The sequence below is a fragment of the Diuraphis noxia genome, unplaced genomic scaffold (assembly GCF_037042655.1).
Source record: "Diuraphis noxia isolate RWA-SAM2 unplaced genomic scaffold, SU_Dnox_SAM2 contig0009, whole genome shotgun sequence".
Classification (NCBI taxonomy): domain Eukaryota; kingdom Metazoa; phylum Arthropoda; class Insecta; order Hemiptera; family Aphididae; genus Diuraphis; species Diuraphis noxia.
In genome coordinates this window covers 70219-85119 of record NW_028301719.1, presented here as the reverse complement: position 1 = coordinate 85119, position 14901 = coordinate 70219, and the positions used below count along the sequence as shown (strand labels likewise).

Here is a 14901-nt window from a genome sequence, read left to right as displayed (position 1 = left end):
GAATTGGAAAAGAATGTAAAATGTAAAATAAATTTCATAAAATATTCGATGATAGTATAGTACCTACGTTAAAGACGACCCCACCCCCATTTTCACACTTTTTTTTTCAATTTGACGATTATATGTAAATCAATGTTTTATCAATATCTAACGAAACAATTGAAATGGTTATGATGATATATTATGTGTGTTGACAGAGTAATTCCGTGCGATAAATAAATATTATGTTAATCACTGCATGCGACACGCCTACCACCTCGTTTATTAAAACCAAGCGACCGTCGATATTATTTTATAATCATAACAAATCCTATTAAGTCGAGAAATACGGTCGTTTAGCTATAACTATTACTTGAATGGGTCTTGAGAACCTGATTTTTTGGATCGATGTACAAATACATTGTTTCCTAGTTTATACCTTACAGGTCCTAGGAACTCATGACCAGCGTTCATAGACTATAACGCAATAATTGAACGCGATATAGTGACGCATATACAAGGTTTATCACAAATTATTGAACATCTCATCATAAAGCGCCCTGTCGCCTGCTGAGTAACCCCGTTCTCGTAGTATAGAAGATCACAATATGAGTCGAACAATATTTAATTATCATGATTTATGTGTAGGTTAGGTTATTTGTAGGTATTTGATGGTTGGTTGTCGTTAAATCTACCTATATATGTTACAGCGAATCCAAATATTAATGCGACTTAAAAATGTGGGCTCGACTGTAGTTGTCGACTGATAGTCTCTACCTGCAACGGCTCAGACCCGGTTGTCTATGGCGGTGACGCCAATAATAATATATTATATATTAATATTATGCTCTACGTCCCTGTGTTCTGTTAACCTGCAGAGCAAATTCGCCGCGAGTTCGACATCAATGACGAGAGTCAGCATAATCTGTGTATCGTTTCATTACTAAAGCATACCAGAATATCATTTGTTCTGTAGACTTATAGTCCGCAGGTGGCCTATAATTGTGCAGAACCTATATATATATATATACGTGCCACCTATCGCCCTATTCAAAACCGTAGTTATCATAATATTATGTTGTGTGATTAATAATATTGTTGATGGAAATAGTAAAAAAAAAAATTGCATTGCGTTTAAATATTTGAATGAATTCGTATTTTGCCGACTATTGTACAACTGCGTGGTGCAATATTTAACTCGTGGGGGGGGGGGCGGGTGGAAGTCACTAATTTGATTTTTTACGATTTTTAACGTCTGCAGTATTTGGTGTTTAGATGCTAAGCGTGACTAGAATATAGATTTTTTTAATTTTTAAATTTTTATCGATGTTTTTTTTGAAACGCACCCCTGCAAAGTAACAAGGTTGCGTTAGCAAACAGGAACCTTATACTCTTTTATTTCTATAAATCAGACTGCAGGATCATAATACTATAACGAACCCTGACAGTACGCCGTTTTCCAGAGTCACGTTTTTCCTTCGGTGAGCCACGTAAGCCACCTGCCAATAATATCAGTCAAACATAAAAAATATACTTTTATCGATTTTTTGTTTATGACGCGTGTATGGAAATCCATCAGTCGCACACCGAGAACGCGTCGTCACGGTACACGGCGATCGAAAGTCAAAGAAACATATTATTGTTATTATTTTTTCTTCATTGTATACCTACTTTCGACACCACAATCGATGACGACAGTGAGATGACGCGACGTTTAGGTCGCATTACGTCCCAAACCTTAATATTTTTCACTCGTAGGTGGAATTTTATATTCGGCCTCAACAGACATGTCGGAATTTCAGTACGACCCTTCAGACCACGTGTCGTCATCGTGTTTTCTGAGGGAGGAAAAGGCGGGTTTGATTACCATCTATTCGCATAGGAGACGCGAACGTCTGTGAAGATTTTAGGATGACACATATCCATACTGTTTTGTTTACAATAATACATTTTACATTACTATTTAGAAGTTTGTTTGACAGCGTCCGCGACCCCCGAGCACCGCGTCTCTTCCTTGATTTGGGTCTTTGTATATTCCTTGTTTTTGTACGTGTAAACAAAAACACATTTTATGACAAACGGTCTCACACGCGTCTCGGAGAAAAGGTAAATAATAATAAAAACAATCCACCGTGGCAGTAGGAAACACACATTTTTCTGGCCTTTTTTTTTTTTTAATCGACTTTTCAAAGTGCTTACTCATACATGTGTAATAAAATACATAATGTTACTTTTCGAAACAATATTAAGTTATCGGTACACATCCGGTTTCATAAAACGGGGGGGGGGGGGAAATAAAACTTAAACATATTACACAAACAATACAATTATTAAAATCGTCTCTAATCTATAAAGTGGTACAATACGTTATACGTAGTCGATCAACTTTTGTTGTAAACGACATAATATTAATATACTTAAATGCAAAACGTCAACAGTGTTATTGAATACAAAAAATATATATAAATATTGAATAATGTAAACTGTTAACCCTTTAACCGACCGATGACTATGGTAGTGGAGAAAACGCAGTAGTAATAATATTATGCAGTAGTAGCGTAGGTATATAATAATAATAATAATAATAATTAGACATTAAATTACGAACAGGATATAATATTAGGTATATTCTTGTAGTTTTAAGTCAGTTGAGCCGATCAACTAGTTAAACATTATGTAGGGAAGAAAACAAAAAACAAACAGAACTACACATGACTTACTATAATGTCGTATCTGACTGACAACGTTTCGTAAATGTTAGTTTTAAAATGACTCGTAGGTAACAATAATATTTATGTATCAATTTTTTTTTTTTACAATTTTTATCCACAAAAAAGTAATTATAATAATAGGTAATAATAAAAGCACGTTAACAAAAAAATAAAATAAAATAATAATTATAATTACGAAATTTGATTTAATTATAATTGCCTAATAGTATACAACACTGCAACGAAAAATCATAATGATAAAATAATAACCGATAATAGTTTTTAAAATGAAAACAAATAATTTATTTATTGTTCGTTGTATGTGTGTATAAATCCTATACGGACAAGGATACGAAGCTGTTGTATTGTGTGATGTTTCTTTTTAATATGTCAGCACATGGGCCCAACACTCTTTCAAACCTGAAATGAAAAAAATAAATATGTATTTCAATAAAGAAGTTTAAGAATACAGAAGAACAAGTGTACATAATTTTAAAAAAATAACAACATTAACACATTTGAAATTGTACGTATTTTTGTGACAATTCCATGTCCACGACAATATAGTTTAATAATATAATAATAACGTTTTGCGATAAAATATAATAATGAACCCTTTTATGACAATATACTATATTTTTTACACGTCTTCTTTTGGAAGTTGCATTTTTCATTCTTTTTGTCGTCTAATTTCAACGTTTTTCACGACAGTAAACAATATAATAATTAAACCTTTGTCGTTTTAACGGAATTGTTTGTCTGCACGAGATTATAATATTGCAAAGGAACAGCATATATTTAAACGTAAGTCCTATTCCGTTTCACTTTCATTTTCCACTCTTACCGTTTATTTTATATCACTCAATTAGTGTTTCGTTTTTCATTGCTCACAATGTCGAGAACTAAAGGAGAAAAAAATGTTTTTTTACTTTATCATTTAAGTAGTTAATAACAAAATTAAATGTAATAGTCAAATGTATCGTTTTTCACCATACAACTTTCGGAATTTTCATAAAATAACGAATATTTTTAATTGAGAAAACAAGTCACTAAAATTGATGCATTCTAATGGAAATATGATAAATATATATAATTTTGTTACATTTTTCAGGGTTTTATCGTTACCGAATGATTAGAAGACATTTTTTTTTTTTTTTTTGTTGACCAACATTATCACGGGAGAAATACAATACGTCGATGTTTGTCATATATTATGTCTCAAAAAGACTCGACTGGCTCGTCTTTTCAAGCACGATATTTGTTTAGGGTCACCGTTGCGTATTTTCATGACATATTATCGAGCACTTAGGTGATTTTAATGTATAGTATTTATATCAAATAACAATATGGTGTTAAGATTGAAAATGTTTACACAGTCGAGTTGCGACAACTCAAACCTACTGGATAACTCGAAAACCTTCACAACTCGAAACGTTTTAAAGTGGTATTTATTTGTTTTCCTCTTGAAATTCGAAATATTAAGACTCGACAGTAAAACACTCAACGTCAGTTCACCAATTGGTTGAAAAAAAGCACAAATATAATTATTAGAAAATATGAAATGTACCCGTAACAAATAATTTCCACCGAGAGAGTAAAATATAGATTAAAAAAAACAATTATTTTTATGCATTATGTATAGTAACCGGATTTATTAATAATCTTACCAGACCGCAATATTATCATAACATGAAATAATATGATAGTTTCCGCATACTTTTCATAAAATACAAAAAAATCAATTCATACACAGAATGTTTTAACTTTTGTTTAGTGTGTGGATACATGTGTGATCACAACATTCTGCACGCACACAATTTGAATATATTATAAATCGTTTTGCATGATATAGTTTCTATTAAATAGATTCCGAAATATTTTTCGAAGAACGTCAGCATTTTGCTGAGTCGCTCTCTGCACATATCGCATAATTTTCTACTCGGAGGCGACTATACTTTTGATTAATGAACTCACTTCCGTATTTTTGCGAGTGCCAGGTCGTTTGAAGATTAGACTTGGCGGCAGGTAAAGTAAATGGCAACGGCGGCAACAATAACGAGAAAAATAACAGTGCATGTACCGTGTGCGTAGATAGTAAGTGTGTGAATCCTTTAATTTAATAAATTACTATTTAAGACGCAAAAGTAACTGGCACTGATATATGCATTAGATTATTTAGGTCGTGTAGTGCGTTACCTATGTAACACTTACGCGTACGCACAAAATATATAAGGTCGCAGATGTTTAAATATTTTATTTAGCCGGAAAACCAGTAGCGGATTTAATCATCGTATACTTTGCCCCTATGCAAAATGTATTTTAAACCTATGAGAGCATTTAACACATGAATTTTCGAAATGTGGTTAGGTACTTTATTATAATTTGAAAGAGCATAATATATTATATGATGCAAATTAGTTTAAAGCAAAAATAGTTAATTAAAACCAAAGACGTCAAAGCAAATAACATTATAATGGTAGGCAGCTAAGGAAAACAAATATTTTTAGTTGGCGGAACAAAGTTTATCCAATATAACCCAGATTTAACTTGGATGGAGAGATATTTAAAAAAAATAAAAATAAATTTTTCAAACAATTTTTAATCTTTGAGGATGTTTAGATTTATCAAAATAAGTAAATATTAAAAAATATTATTATAATAAACTCATATTTTACTAACTAATGTATCGTTCACTGTAGGGCCTACTTTCGATCAGAAATGGGTTTTAAATTTAAAATCGAACAAGGTAAAACTCACGAGAAAAACTGGTAGATATTTAAAGCGAAAAGTTATGAATGTTATGATAATTGGAAACTAAATTTTCGGAATTTTAATAAAATAAATTAAAAATAACCGTTAGAGTTAAATGTTTGCATAATCAGAAATCAATTTTATACGATTTTAATTAGAAATATATTTTATGTTTAGACATGATAAATTAATGCTACTGAGTGACGTTATACTATGCTAGTAAATAATAAATAAAAGAGCGTATTGAAAATAATTTTCACACTGCACATAACTTCTACATATCATCTTATTAATGTTATTAATAGTATTGAGTGGTTGACTACAGTACTATGTAGGTACAATTCGATGACACAATTTTTATGAATGGAAATTTTACGAATATCTATATTTTGCTTATTGGTTACACACTCTTGTGATTAATATAAAATGTAACTGAAAATTGAACCTACAAAAAATATGTGGCGCATATTATAAATAATTTATTATGTTTAAGAGTTTACACTAAAAGATAAACACGAAAATAACGAACCGGTAGAGAATTTATTTATCGACAGCTTATGTGGCTACAAGTGATTTACCAAAAAAGTTTCCGAAATACATACATTAAGCGCAATACATCTAAATTGTACGCTATAAGTGAGCTCAACGAAACTTTTACTTTGAAGTCAAAAATTCGTCCAAGTATGACGAATAAATATGAAATCAAACTCAAGTATTCAAACTAGTTTAGAGTAAGGCTTAAAATTAGAAAAGCGGTAACGCAATATGCGTATAGTACAAACAGCATAAACGCATAGTTTTAAGTCCGTGCTGTAGCACAAAGGACTTAGGTAGTAGTTATAGTATATATCAGCTCATTGTGGGCGTTATATTAATTTATTATGCTACGGATGTCCCGGAAAAAGGGTATCGCGAGATCCTACTACTACCACTAAGCTGATCACATTTAAATTTTTATCCCCACGAGGTTTTCCCAACAATTTTTTAATGCACGGATATCATCGAACCGTTATTGCAGGGTCGTTGTCCCGGGACAACATCCATGTAACATTAATCAAACCCTTAGTGCATACACATTTTGTACCACAAAGTCTAATGTACCTACATCCGATTTTGATTCGGGCGTAATTAACATTTGCGTAGATATTATTATCATCATTAATTTTTTGGTCGATTCGTCGTATTCGTGACTCGAAGAAAACTATATTGGAGATGACTACTGCTGCAGTAAGTAAATTGTCATTTAAAAGTCAATTTTGGGGGCATTTACCTACAATAAGACATCGGCTTAAAACTTATATTTCAACTATAGTGCGGCAGAAATATACATTCATCGCAGAATATGGACATGCAGTTTTATTTACTCATAGTTTCCCAAAGCACATACAGTACATATTATAGGGTGTCCCGCGAGGATTTACCCATTGCGATATCTCACGAAATAATGGAGATATAAAAATTCTAGTTTTATAATAATATTCACAAGGATAACAGCTACAATTATTTCATTTTTAAATTTATTTTAATGTTTTTGTAAAAAATGTAAAAAATATATTTTCATTAATTTCCTGATTTTTAATATTTTTTTCTAGTTTTGAAGAAATAAAATATGATTATAATTTATAAATATTAGGAACACAGAAGGTATTCGGCCGGCCGTATGGGAATGCGCGCGGCGCGGCGGGTCACAAGTTTGATAACATTACGGTATAAAATAATTCACAATTTTTCTCGAAACTAAAAAATATATTAAAAATCAGGAAATTAATGAAAATAAAATTTGAAACGTCAATGTCTTCAGAAAAATAAACTCTGCAAAATGGTTGTCTTTAATTTTTTTTTTTTTTTTTGGAAATACGAGTAATTAAATAAAAAAATATATTTTTTACTTTTTCACCAAATCATTAAAATCAATTAAAATATGAAATAAATGTAATTCTTATCCCCGTGATTCTTATTACAAAACCAGAATTTGGATATCACCATTATTTCGCGATATATCGCAATGGGTAAATCCTCGCTGGACCCTACTATACCCTGTATAGTATTATATTCGTATGTTGCGTAGTGCCTACACTGTTTAATATTATGCAGTTTATAATTACAATATGGGAAATCTGTAGCACTTTTACTTATACACATAAATATACGCAATGGGTTATAGTCAACTTCCGAACAAAATAATATATTATTTTAAGGGGATGATAGAATATAAATTGTTTTGTAGGTACGGTTAAAAAATCTTTGAACCAGACTTAAAAGAAATGTTCACAATGGCACAATGGAAGAAAGCGCGTATACAATTCTCAGAGCCAAGACTGTGTTCTATTTTGGAGTAAAAAGCTTTTAGCAAAACATAATTCGAAGAAAAGTGTACATATTATATGGTTTGTGTACATTTTATTAATTTATCCTCTCAGGAGAAGTCCATAAGGTAAGCGAACTCGAGGAATACTATAACTGTGCACTATGCACGAAAAATGCAATTACGTATGTGATTACATGTTGGTAATCTACAAAAGCATAATATGAGGGAATTAAAACATTTGAAATACATGAAAAATAAAAATAATAATATTAACTTGTTTGTAAAAGGTTAGCCGACCCAAATGTTTGATTCTTTGGTGTTGGGTAAAAAAAAAAATTAAAAGTGAATCGTATTAATTTTTCTAACAACATTTTAAAAGACGTCGTTCATTCTTAAAACAGAGTTGATTACTTTTTTTTAAAATTGTTTTACTCGAATTTGCATTATGCTTAAGAAAGTTTTTATCTCCAAGTATTTTAGACTCAAAACTGTCTTAAATTGGGCCATTAGAACGATAAATGTACCTCTACTCCAGCAGCAGCGTGCCAAATAATTTCCTTCGAAATAATGCAGCGTAGAGTCATGCCCCACATGTATTGCGTATAATAGGTATTTGCATATATTGCGTACAATATAATATATATATATATATATATATGGGTATTATTCAGAAACTGAAACATTTGGAGTCCTATTGTAATTATGCAAGTCTATATATTATACCTTGAACGCACAATGGAGTCAGAAATAATATCGCATCACTCGGAGAGATTAGAGTTCCAGGCAGACTTTTAAGCTTTTTCAGATGAGATGGTCTGCGGCGCACTAAACGTAGGTATAATAATATACGCACGGGGAGGGGGGGGGGGCGTTTAACAGCAGCCAGATGTCCGGTACACGGAAATAATGGCTTTTGCCGGAACTACCGGTAAAATAATAAATGGCTTAGTTATGTAGTGTTATATCGTTGTACATTACCTGGCCCGATCGAGTTTCACACACTTCAGCGGCCCATTGGCAACGACGGTCGCTGCTCGCGGACGGTCGAGTAACAGTGCGATTTCACCTGTAACACAATGTTTGGAATAGTATTATTATATTGCAATTTTATTATCATCGCAGTGAAACACGATCAATTATAATAGCCGTCCGCGTTGACGACGACGGTACACATGAGGTCATCGCAATCGCAACGTCACGATAATAATGTTGTTGCAATGTTTCGCTCTCATTTTACGCAATCTATATAGATCGTGTGCACCCCCCCCCCCCTCACCTGCGCGCACCATTGGATCGATGGCGCTCTATACCACTCTTACGAGACAGTTATACATTTGGACAAAATCGATGCGAGTCTCCGCAGCGGACAATAATACATAATATGTACGACAGAGGTTGGTCCGGAAGTAAACAAATTGATCGCATTAGACGCGTCGTGCGTACCGGCGGCGGAAGTAGGTGTACATGAGACGTGGAGAGCGATAATATTCGAAACGGGTGCAGTTTTTCATCGCAGCCGGGTCCGAGTTTCAGTTGCAGCCACAGTTTTCCGGACGATTTCGTCGCGTTTTCCCGAAACCGTGGAAAAATTAGGGTGGAAGGCGATCAGCAGTATATACACGGACTACGATTTCATGTATGCGCCTCACACGGTACCCACACGCCGCACTACGTGGGTCCGGAAACGGACGACTTGGAATTGCAGGATCCGCCACGCCAGATCAGCACGCAACGCGTGCACATCCGGACAAAATCGATGCTAGTCTCCGATGCAGGACACTATACAGAGCGATTCGCAAAGCATGCTCACCCCCTTTTTTATCAATAATTATGAAGTAATTCAAAATTTGATTTTTCTAATCTTTAAATATACCATTTTTCAAATTCTTGAGATTTTTGTACCACTTATAAAGAGTGTCCTGTGGCGATACAAATTTTTATATGAACACCCCCCCCCCCACCCTATTTTGTAGAGAATTTTTATGTATCGAAATCAAAATAGTAGTTTTCTAGTTATTAAAATGTTTATAATAGTCCTTAAAAATCGTTTTACAAAAGTGTAAAATACCCGTATAAATATACTATTGGAAGTAGTATTTATGATATTTAGGTCGTTTTTACGAATTATTTATGTTGATAGATTAATATTAATGACTAATGTTTTCAAATCCGCCATAAGACTCACCTCGGCCTTTTTTCTCGGGCCAGTTTGGAAAAATTCTAAATAATTCACCAACAAGACGTAATATAGCACACAGATAGACACGAATAATGACATACAAAAGCGGATAGACGACGGTATGTTATTATATTATTACTATCGTATACGGTCTGCAGCCGTGAGAATAATAACCGATGATACACCTAAATTATTGACACCTGCAGGACGATGATATAAATCGTAATAATTTAAGGAACGCAAACGTGGAGGTTTTGTCGGTGGCCAGAGGGTTACCGACAATTGGCTCATCGTAATCACACGACTTTTGCACGGAAATTTCGCATGATATACGTATACCTACACGAACATGCACACGCGGCGCGTCTCGCGTAATATATAAGCGTTATACACGGGTGGGTAAAATGTTTGGGCGGTAGGGTGAGTGACGCTGTGCGGGGAGGATGGCGGCCCTAGGGGGAGGGCTAGAGCGGAGTCGATAATTTTATTTCTACACCCTCGGCCCTCCCACTCCACCGTTCGAGCTTTACTTCCAACGAAACGCAACCGTCGTCGGCGGTGTCGTTAACTCGAGTGAGTTATCGTCGGAAGTACCAACACACTATTGTACTTAAGTGTGTGTGTGTGTGTGTGTGTGTGTGTGTGTGTGTGTGTGTGTGTGTGTGTGTATACACATAAAATATAAATGTCACATGATATTATATACATACCGAAATAATCGGACGGCGCGAGTCTGCCGACTTCGATCAGAGTCTCTCCTTCAACCCGCTGCTGTAGGACGAGCGCCGTTCCTTCGACGATTATGTAAAAATCGTCTCCTTGTTCGCCTTGTCTGACAATGGTTTCGCCGTCGTCGAACGACACTGGTTCCAGCGCATCGGCCACTGTCAGTCTCTCCCATTTGTCTAGACTCTCTGCGAACACACAAACGCAAAACTGGTATGATAAAGGCTGATGGCAAACATAAAATCCAATATGTATGGATAGCAGACAACACGCATATACTGTCATAAATTGACTGATAGATTTATGTTAAGTCGAATAAACAAAAATCGAATCTTTTTTGCTTCTAGTATGTCGTGAAATAATTTTAAAAAAATGTAAAAATTAAACTATTACTATTAGACAAAAAATAGGATGCAATTTTAAAAAAAACTGTTTAAGTAGCACTGCTGTATAGTAAATGGTTTTCGGCATAAGTATACCTCTCATTGAGCAAATCACTATTCGACATGGAAACACAATGTTATTAATAAATAAATAGGTCAAAGAAAGTGGAAATAATTTTAAAATTGTATCATATCTAGAAAATGTAAGTATAAATATTTGGTAAAAACGTCAAGTCATTCCAGTTACGCATACATTTTTTAATAATGACGAAAAAATAAGAAACAAAGACGACTTCATAAATATGCCTGTTTTTCCTAATTACTAAATTGTATTAGCGGGAACATTTTTCTCTGCTATAAATACGTATCCTTCATCGATCGCACCCCTAATAACAATGTATGCCATAGGTACCTAAACATACACAGTCAGACGTATTATTAATTGAATGGTAATTAATGGTTAGGATAAATAGTGCTGATACAGCCGAACGACATTTAATATGTTTTCAAAGCGTCCCGTCGCATCGTGTTTTTATATTATATTTATCAACGATCAACACACAGTATCGATGTACCTACACCCAACCCATACCGTGCAGGTATTTCGCGTTAAGTGCAATTTCGAATTGAAACAGTGTTCAATCGAACGACAGTAATAATTATTATACTGCTGGTAAATTTCATCGTTGGCTGATTGTTGTACAGCCATACTTATAATAATTAAATAGACTACGCATAGGACAAATTATTAATATTAGGAAGATGAGTAAAAAAAAAAATGTATAATGTTCCCTGCAAGTGAGTGTACGGTTATAGTATTATAGCTATACTAGCCTATACTCTATAGGTATATCCAGACCCCCCCCTCCATAACATCATATTTTTGGCCCTAGTACCTACAGAACTAAATTCGAGCCCCTATTAAATAACAATTAATATATTAATTCTGAAACATTTTTCTAATATATATATTGAAGCAATTATTTGTATGAACGCCGGGCCCTTCGAAAGTCCGGGCCACAGTACTTAGGGTTCTTCTGACCTTCCCCCTAGTAGGGGTGCCGGGGTATACCTGCCGAGTATGATAATATGTTATGTTATATTTAGGTAATTGACGGTTTCCAATCGTATTTAAAGAACCTCGATGCGGCTATTATTATTTAAGGGGCAACATTTAGGCAATTTCTAATCTGGTCATAGTCACCACCCGGGATCTGTGGTGTAAATGATTATTGGTGTGAGTGGAATTCAATACAAATATCATCTCGTACGCGCATGTACATGTCAATTAAATTCGGTATACATTTCACCATAAGAACGAATTTTACGTCAACTCTCCTATTGTTTGGAAAAAACTAAAGTTAGTTAGACAACGAGGTCTGAATCTGATACCGAGAAATATTTGAATTCAGCAGGAAAATGTCTATAGATCGTACGAAACACACTTTCAGTTTTTACTATTGGAATGTGATTTGAACAAAATTCATATTTTTAAGTTTACAATTACCTATAATATTAAATTTGATTTTTACAAAGTGTCCAGTACGATCTAAAGTCAATTTTAGTAGGACAACGTAAACTAGCATTATAACTTTATCAAAACTAAAGGTATTTTGAGATAAAACTGACAGCAAGTAGCGAGGCCATTTAATTTCTAGTGAAATAATTTACAAATTGCATGCAGACTGTCATCGTCGTCAACGTCCGGCCTCGAAGATCCAAATTTCAATTTACGGGTTCGATGAACTGAGCAAATTGTATATTAGAAATAGAGATGCAGTTCGATTAATTTTATCACGCCCGAGACTCGGATCACTAAACATGTATCTTATTAATAATTCCTAAGAATTCGTTACAGCAGTTTGGACCGTGGTTTAATCTCGTTCAGACAAATCCACCTACCTACGTAACAATAGATGTATTTAGAAATAAAGATCACGTTCGGGACACGTATAAGACTATGGCTGGACTTAACATACCTTATATTGTTTTCCACGCAGAAAACACCAGCCAAAGTTAATATAACTCTTAGGGTTTATAGTTTATACGTACAACCAAAAGTTTAATATATTTTTCTCGCTTCTCCGTTGTGCACGTATTATTCGCACATTTTTGTAAATGTCAATGAATGTGAAACGGCGAATTCAAATTGTTTGTTCATTTTAGTACATATTTTTTTATGTTAGTATAGGTACATACGAAAAACGTTGTTCCAAAAAAATATAAGTATATAAATTCAGTGAATTCGTTTTGGAACAAAATCAAAGCCGAAAAGTAATTATTTTCGAACAATAGAGAATATTTCAATTAAAATTAATTTCATAAAAATCAAACAGAGGTATAATTATAATTATATATTATAGCGGTAAAAGTATATAAGCTTGTAGAAAATATTATGCATTTATACACATTTTAAAAGCGTACAGACCTGGAATAGGTGGTTTGTTAACTTTGAATTAAAAATAAAAATTAACGTAGAAATTCACTTGTTTGCATTAAAAAAAAAAAAAACTTAATAAGTATCAGTATACAGTTCAGTGCCGATCAATCGCACGTAATTCGATATACGATAAATAAAATGTGATCGAGTGTTAAATTATATGAAATTATATAAAAGTTTGTTTATTTGTGCACATTATACATGTACAGAGATTTTCGTTTGTTTTGATTTAAAAACTTGAACATTTTCAACAAATATGATGGTCATTTTAGCGGAGTGCACAAAATATGACAAAAACTAAATACGTCTTAACGCCAACTGACCATAAATTGAACTTTATCATTATCATTATTATTTCAGGTGTATGTGATTGGCATAATAATATCATATGTTCTAAAAAACCGTAATTGATGTTATTATTGTGTTAAAAATAAATCAATATCGCGGGTTTTGACTCACACGGTCGAGCATTAACAATCATTAATTATTGTGTAAACTAGATTTATGCATGATAATTGTATATTTTGAATTTTCCCTCAAGGACCTTTCACGGATTTCCGAACCAGTCGATATTGTGTATAATTTTTAATAACAAAACGATCGGCGCACGATCATCATAACACGCTTAAAAACTCGAAAATATAAAATGATAAAGGTATGCTGTGTAGTGATTTTTTTTTTATATTTTTACAGACGACGGCTACGCGAGAATTATCTATATATTGATAGCATAAAGATGCCAAAATTACAAAATTATTTATTATACATTATTTTGTACGAATTTCACCGTTTAACAATACTGAATCACAGAAAAGATTATTATAGATTAATAATACGAAAAAATTAAATAAAATTACTGTTTTAAAAACCACGTGTATGCATTGTGCGAATGCATATTAGACGACTCACACGTCACAAGAAATAATGCAATTTAAATAATAACAATGAATTAATTATGTGCAATTGTGTTGGTGATGAAATTATATAGATAATCCCAAAGTTTTAATACTGCGCAGCATGTTTTAAAATATAATATAGTATTATAAATCATAAACGTAATAATATCTGATTTATCAAAGAAAACTATCCATTAGAAATAGGTGTGGTGTTATTAATTAGGTGCTTTGATATTAAATTTTAGCGTCAAATAATATGCAAAAACGATTAATCAACCTTATCTTTGTGTAAGCGCGGCGTACTGTCTTTTAATATAAAAAGTCGTGAAAGTGTGAAAAGCAAGCACATGGTTATAACGTAAAAAAAAAAACATAAAAAAAAGAAATAACTTAAAAACCTAATTTCTGATAAAAAATCCTAACCATTGTGTTCGAAATAATATTGATCATTTTACGTAGGTAATAGTGTTTTGTGAGGTACAATGACGTGTGTTCAGGTTTTCACAGGTTCTTAAAATTTTTCATCGT

General features: G+C 33.1%; 1 protein-coding gene across 2 annotated transcripts in view; it reads right to left on the bottom strand.

Annotated features, from left to right (window-relative positions):
* Positions 1-2301: 2301 nt before the first annotated feature.
* The window catches only part of LOC149054173 (cAMP-dependent protein kinase type I regulatory subunit-like), an 80170-nt gene continuing 67570 nt past the window's right edge, over positions 2302-14901 (bottom strand). For both annotated transcript variants that reach the window (XM_089230482.1, XM_089230483.1), the window contains exons 5-7: positions 10639-10842; positions 8728-8815; positions 2302-3110 (exon numbers count right to left, since the gene is read on the bottom strand). In XM_089230482.1, coding sequence (XP_089086608.1) covers positions 3026-3110; positions 8728-8815; positions 10639-10842 — 377 coding nt within the window. In that variant the 3' untranslated portion in view covers positions 2302-3025. The remainder of the gene's footprint in view (positions 3111-8727; positions 8816-10638; positions 10843-14901) is intronic.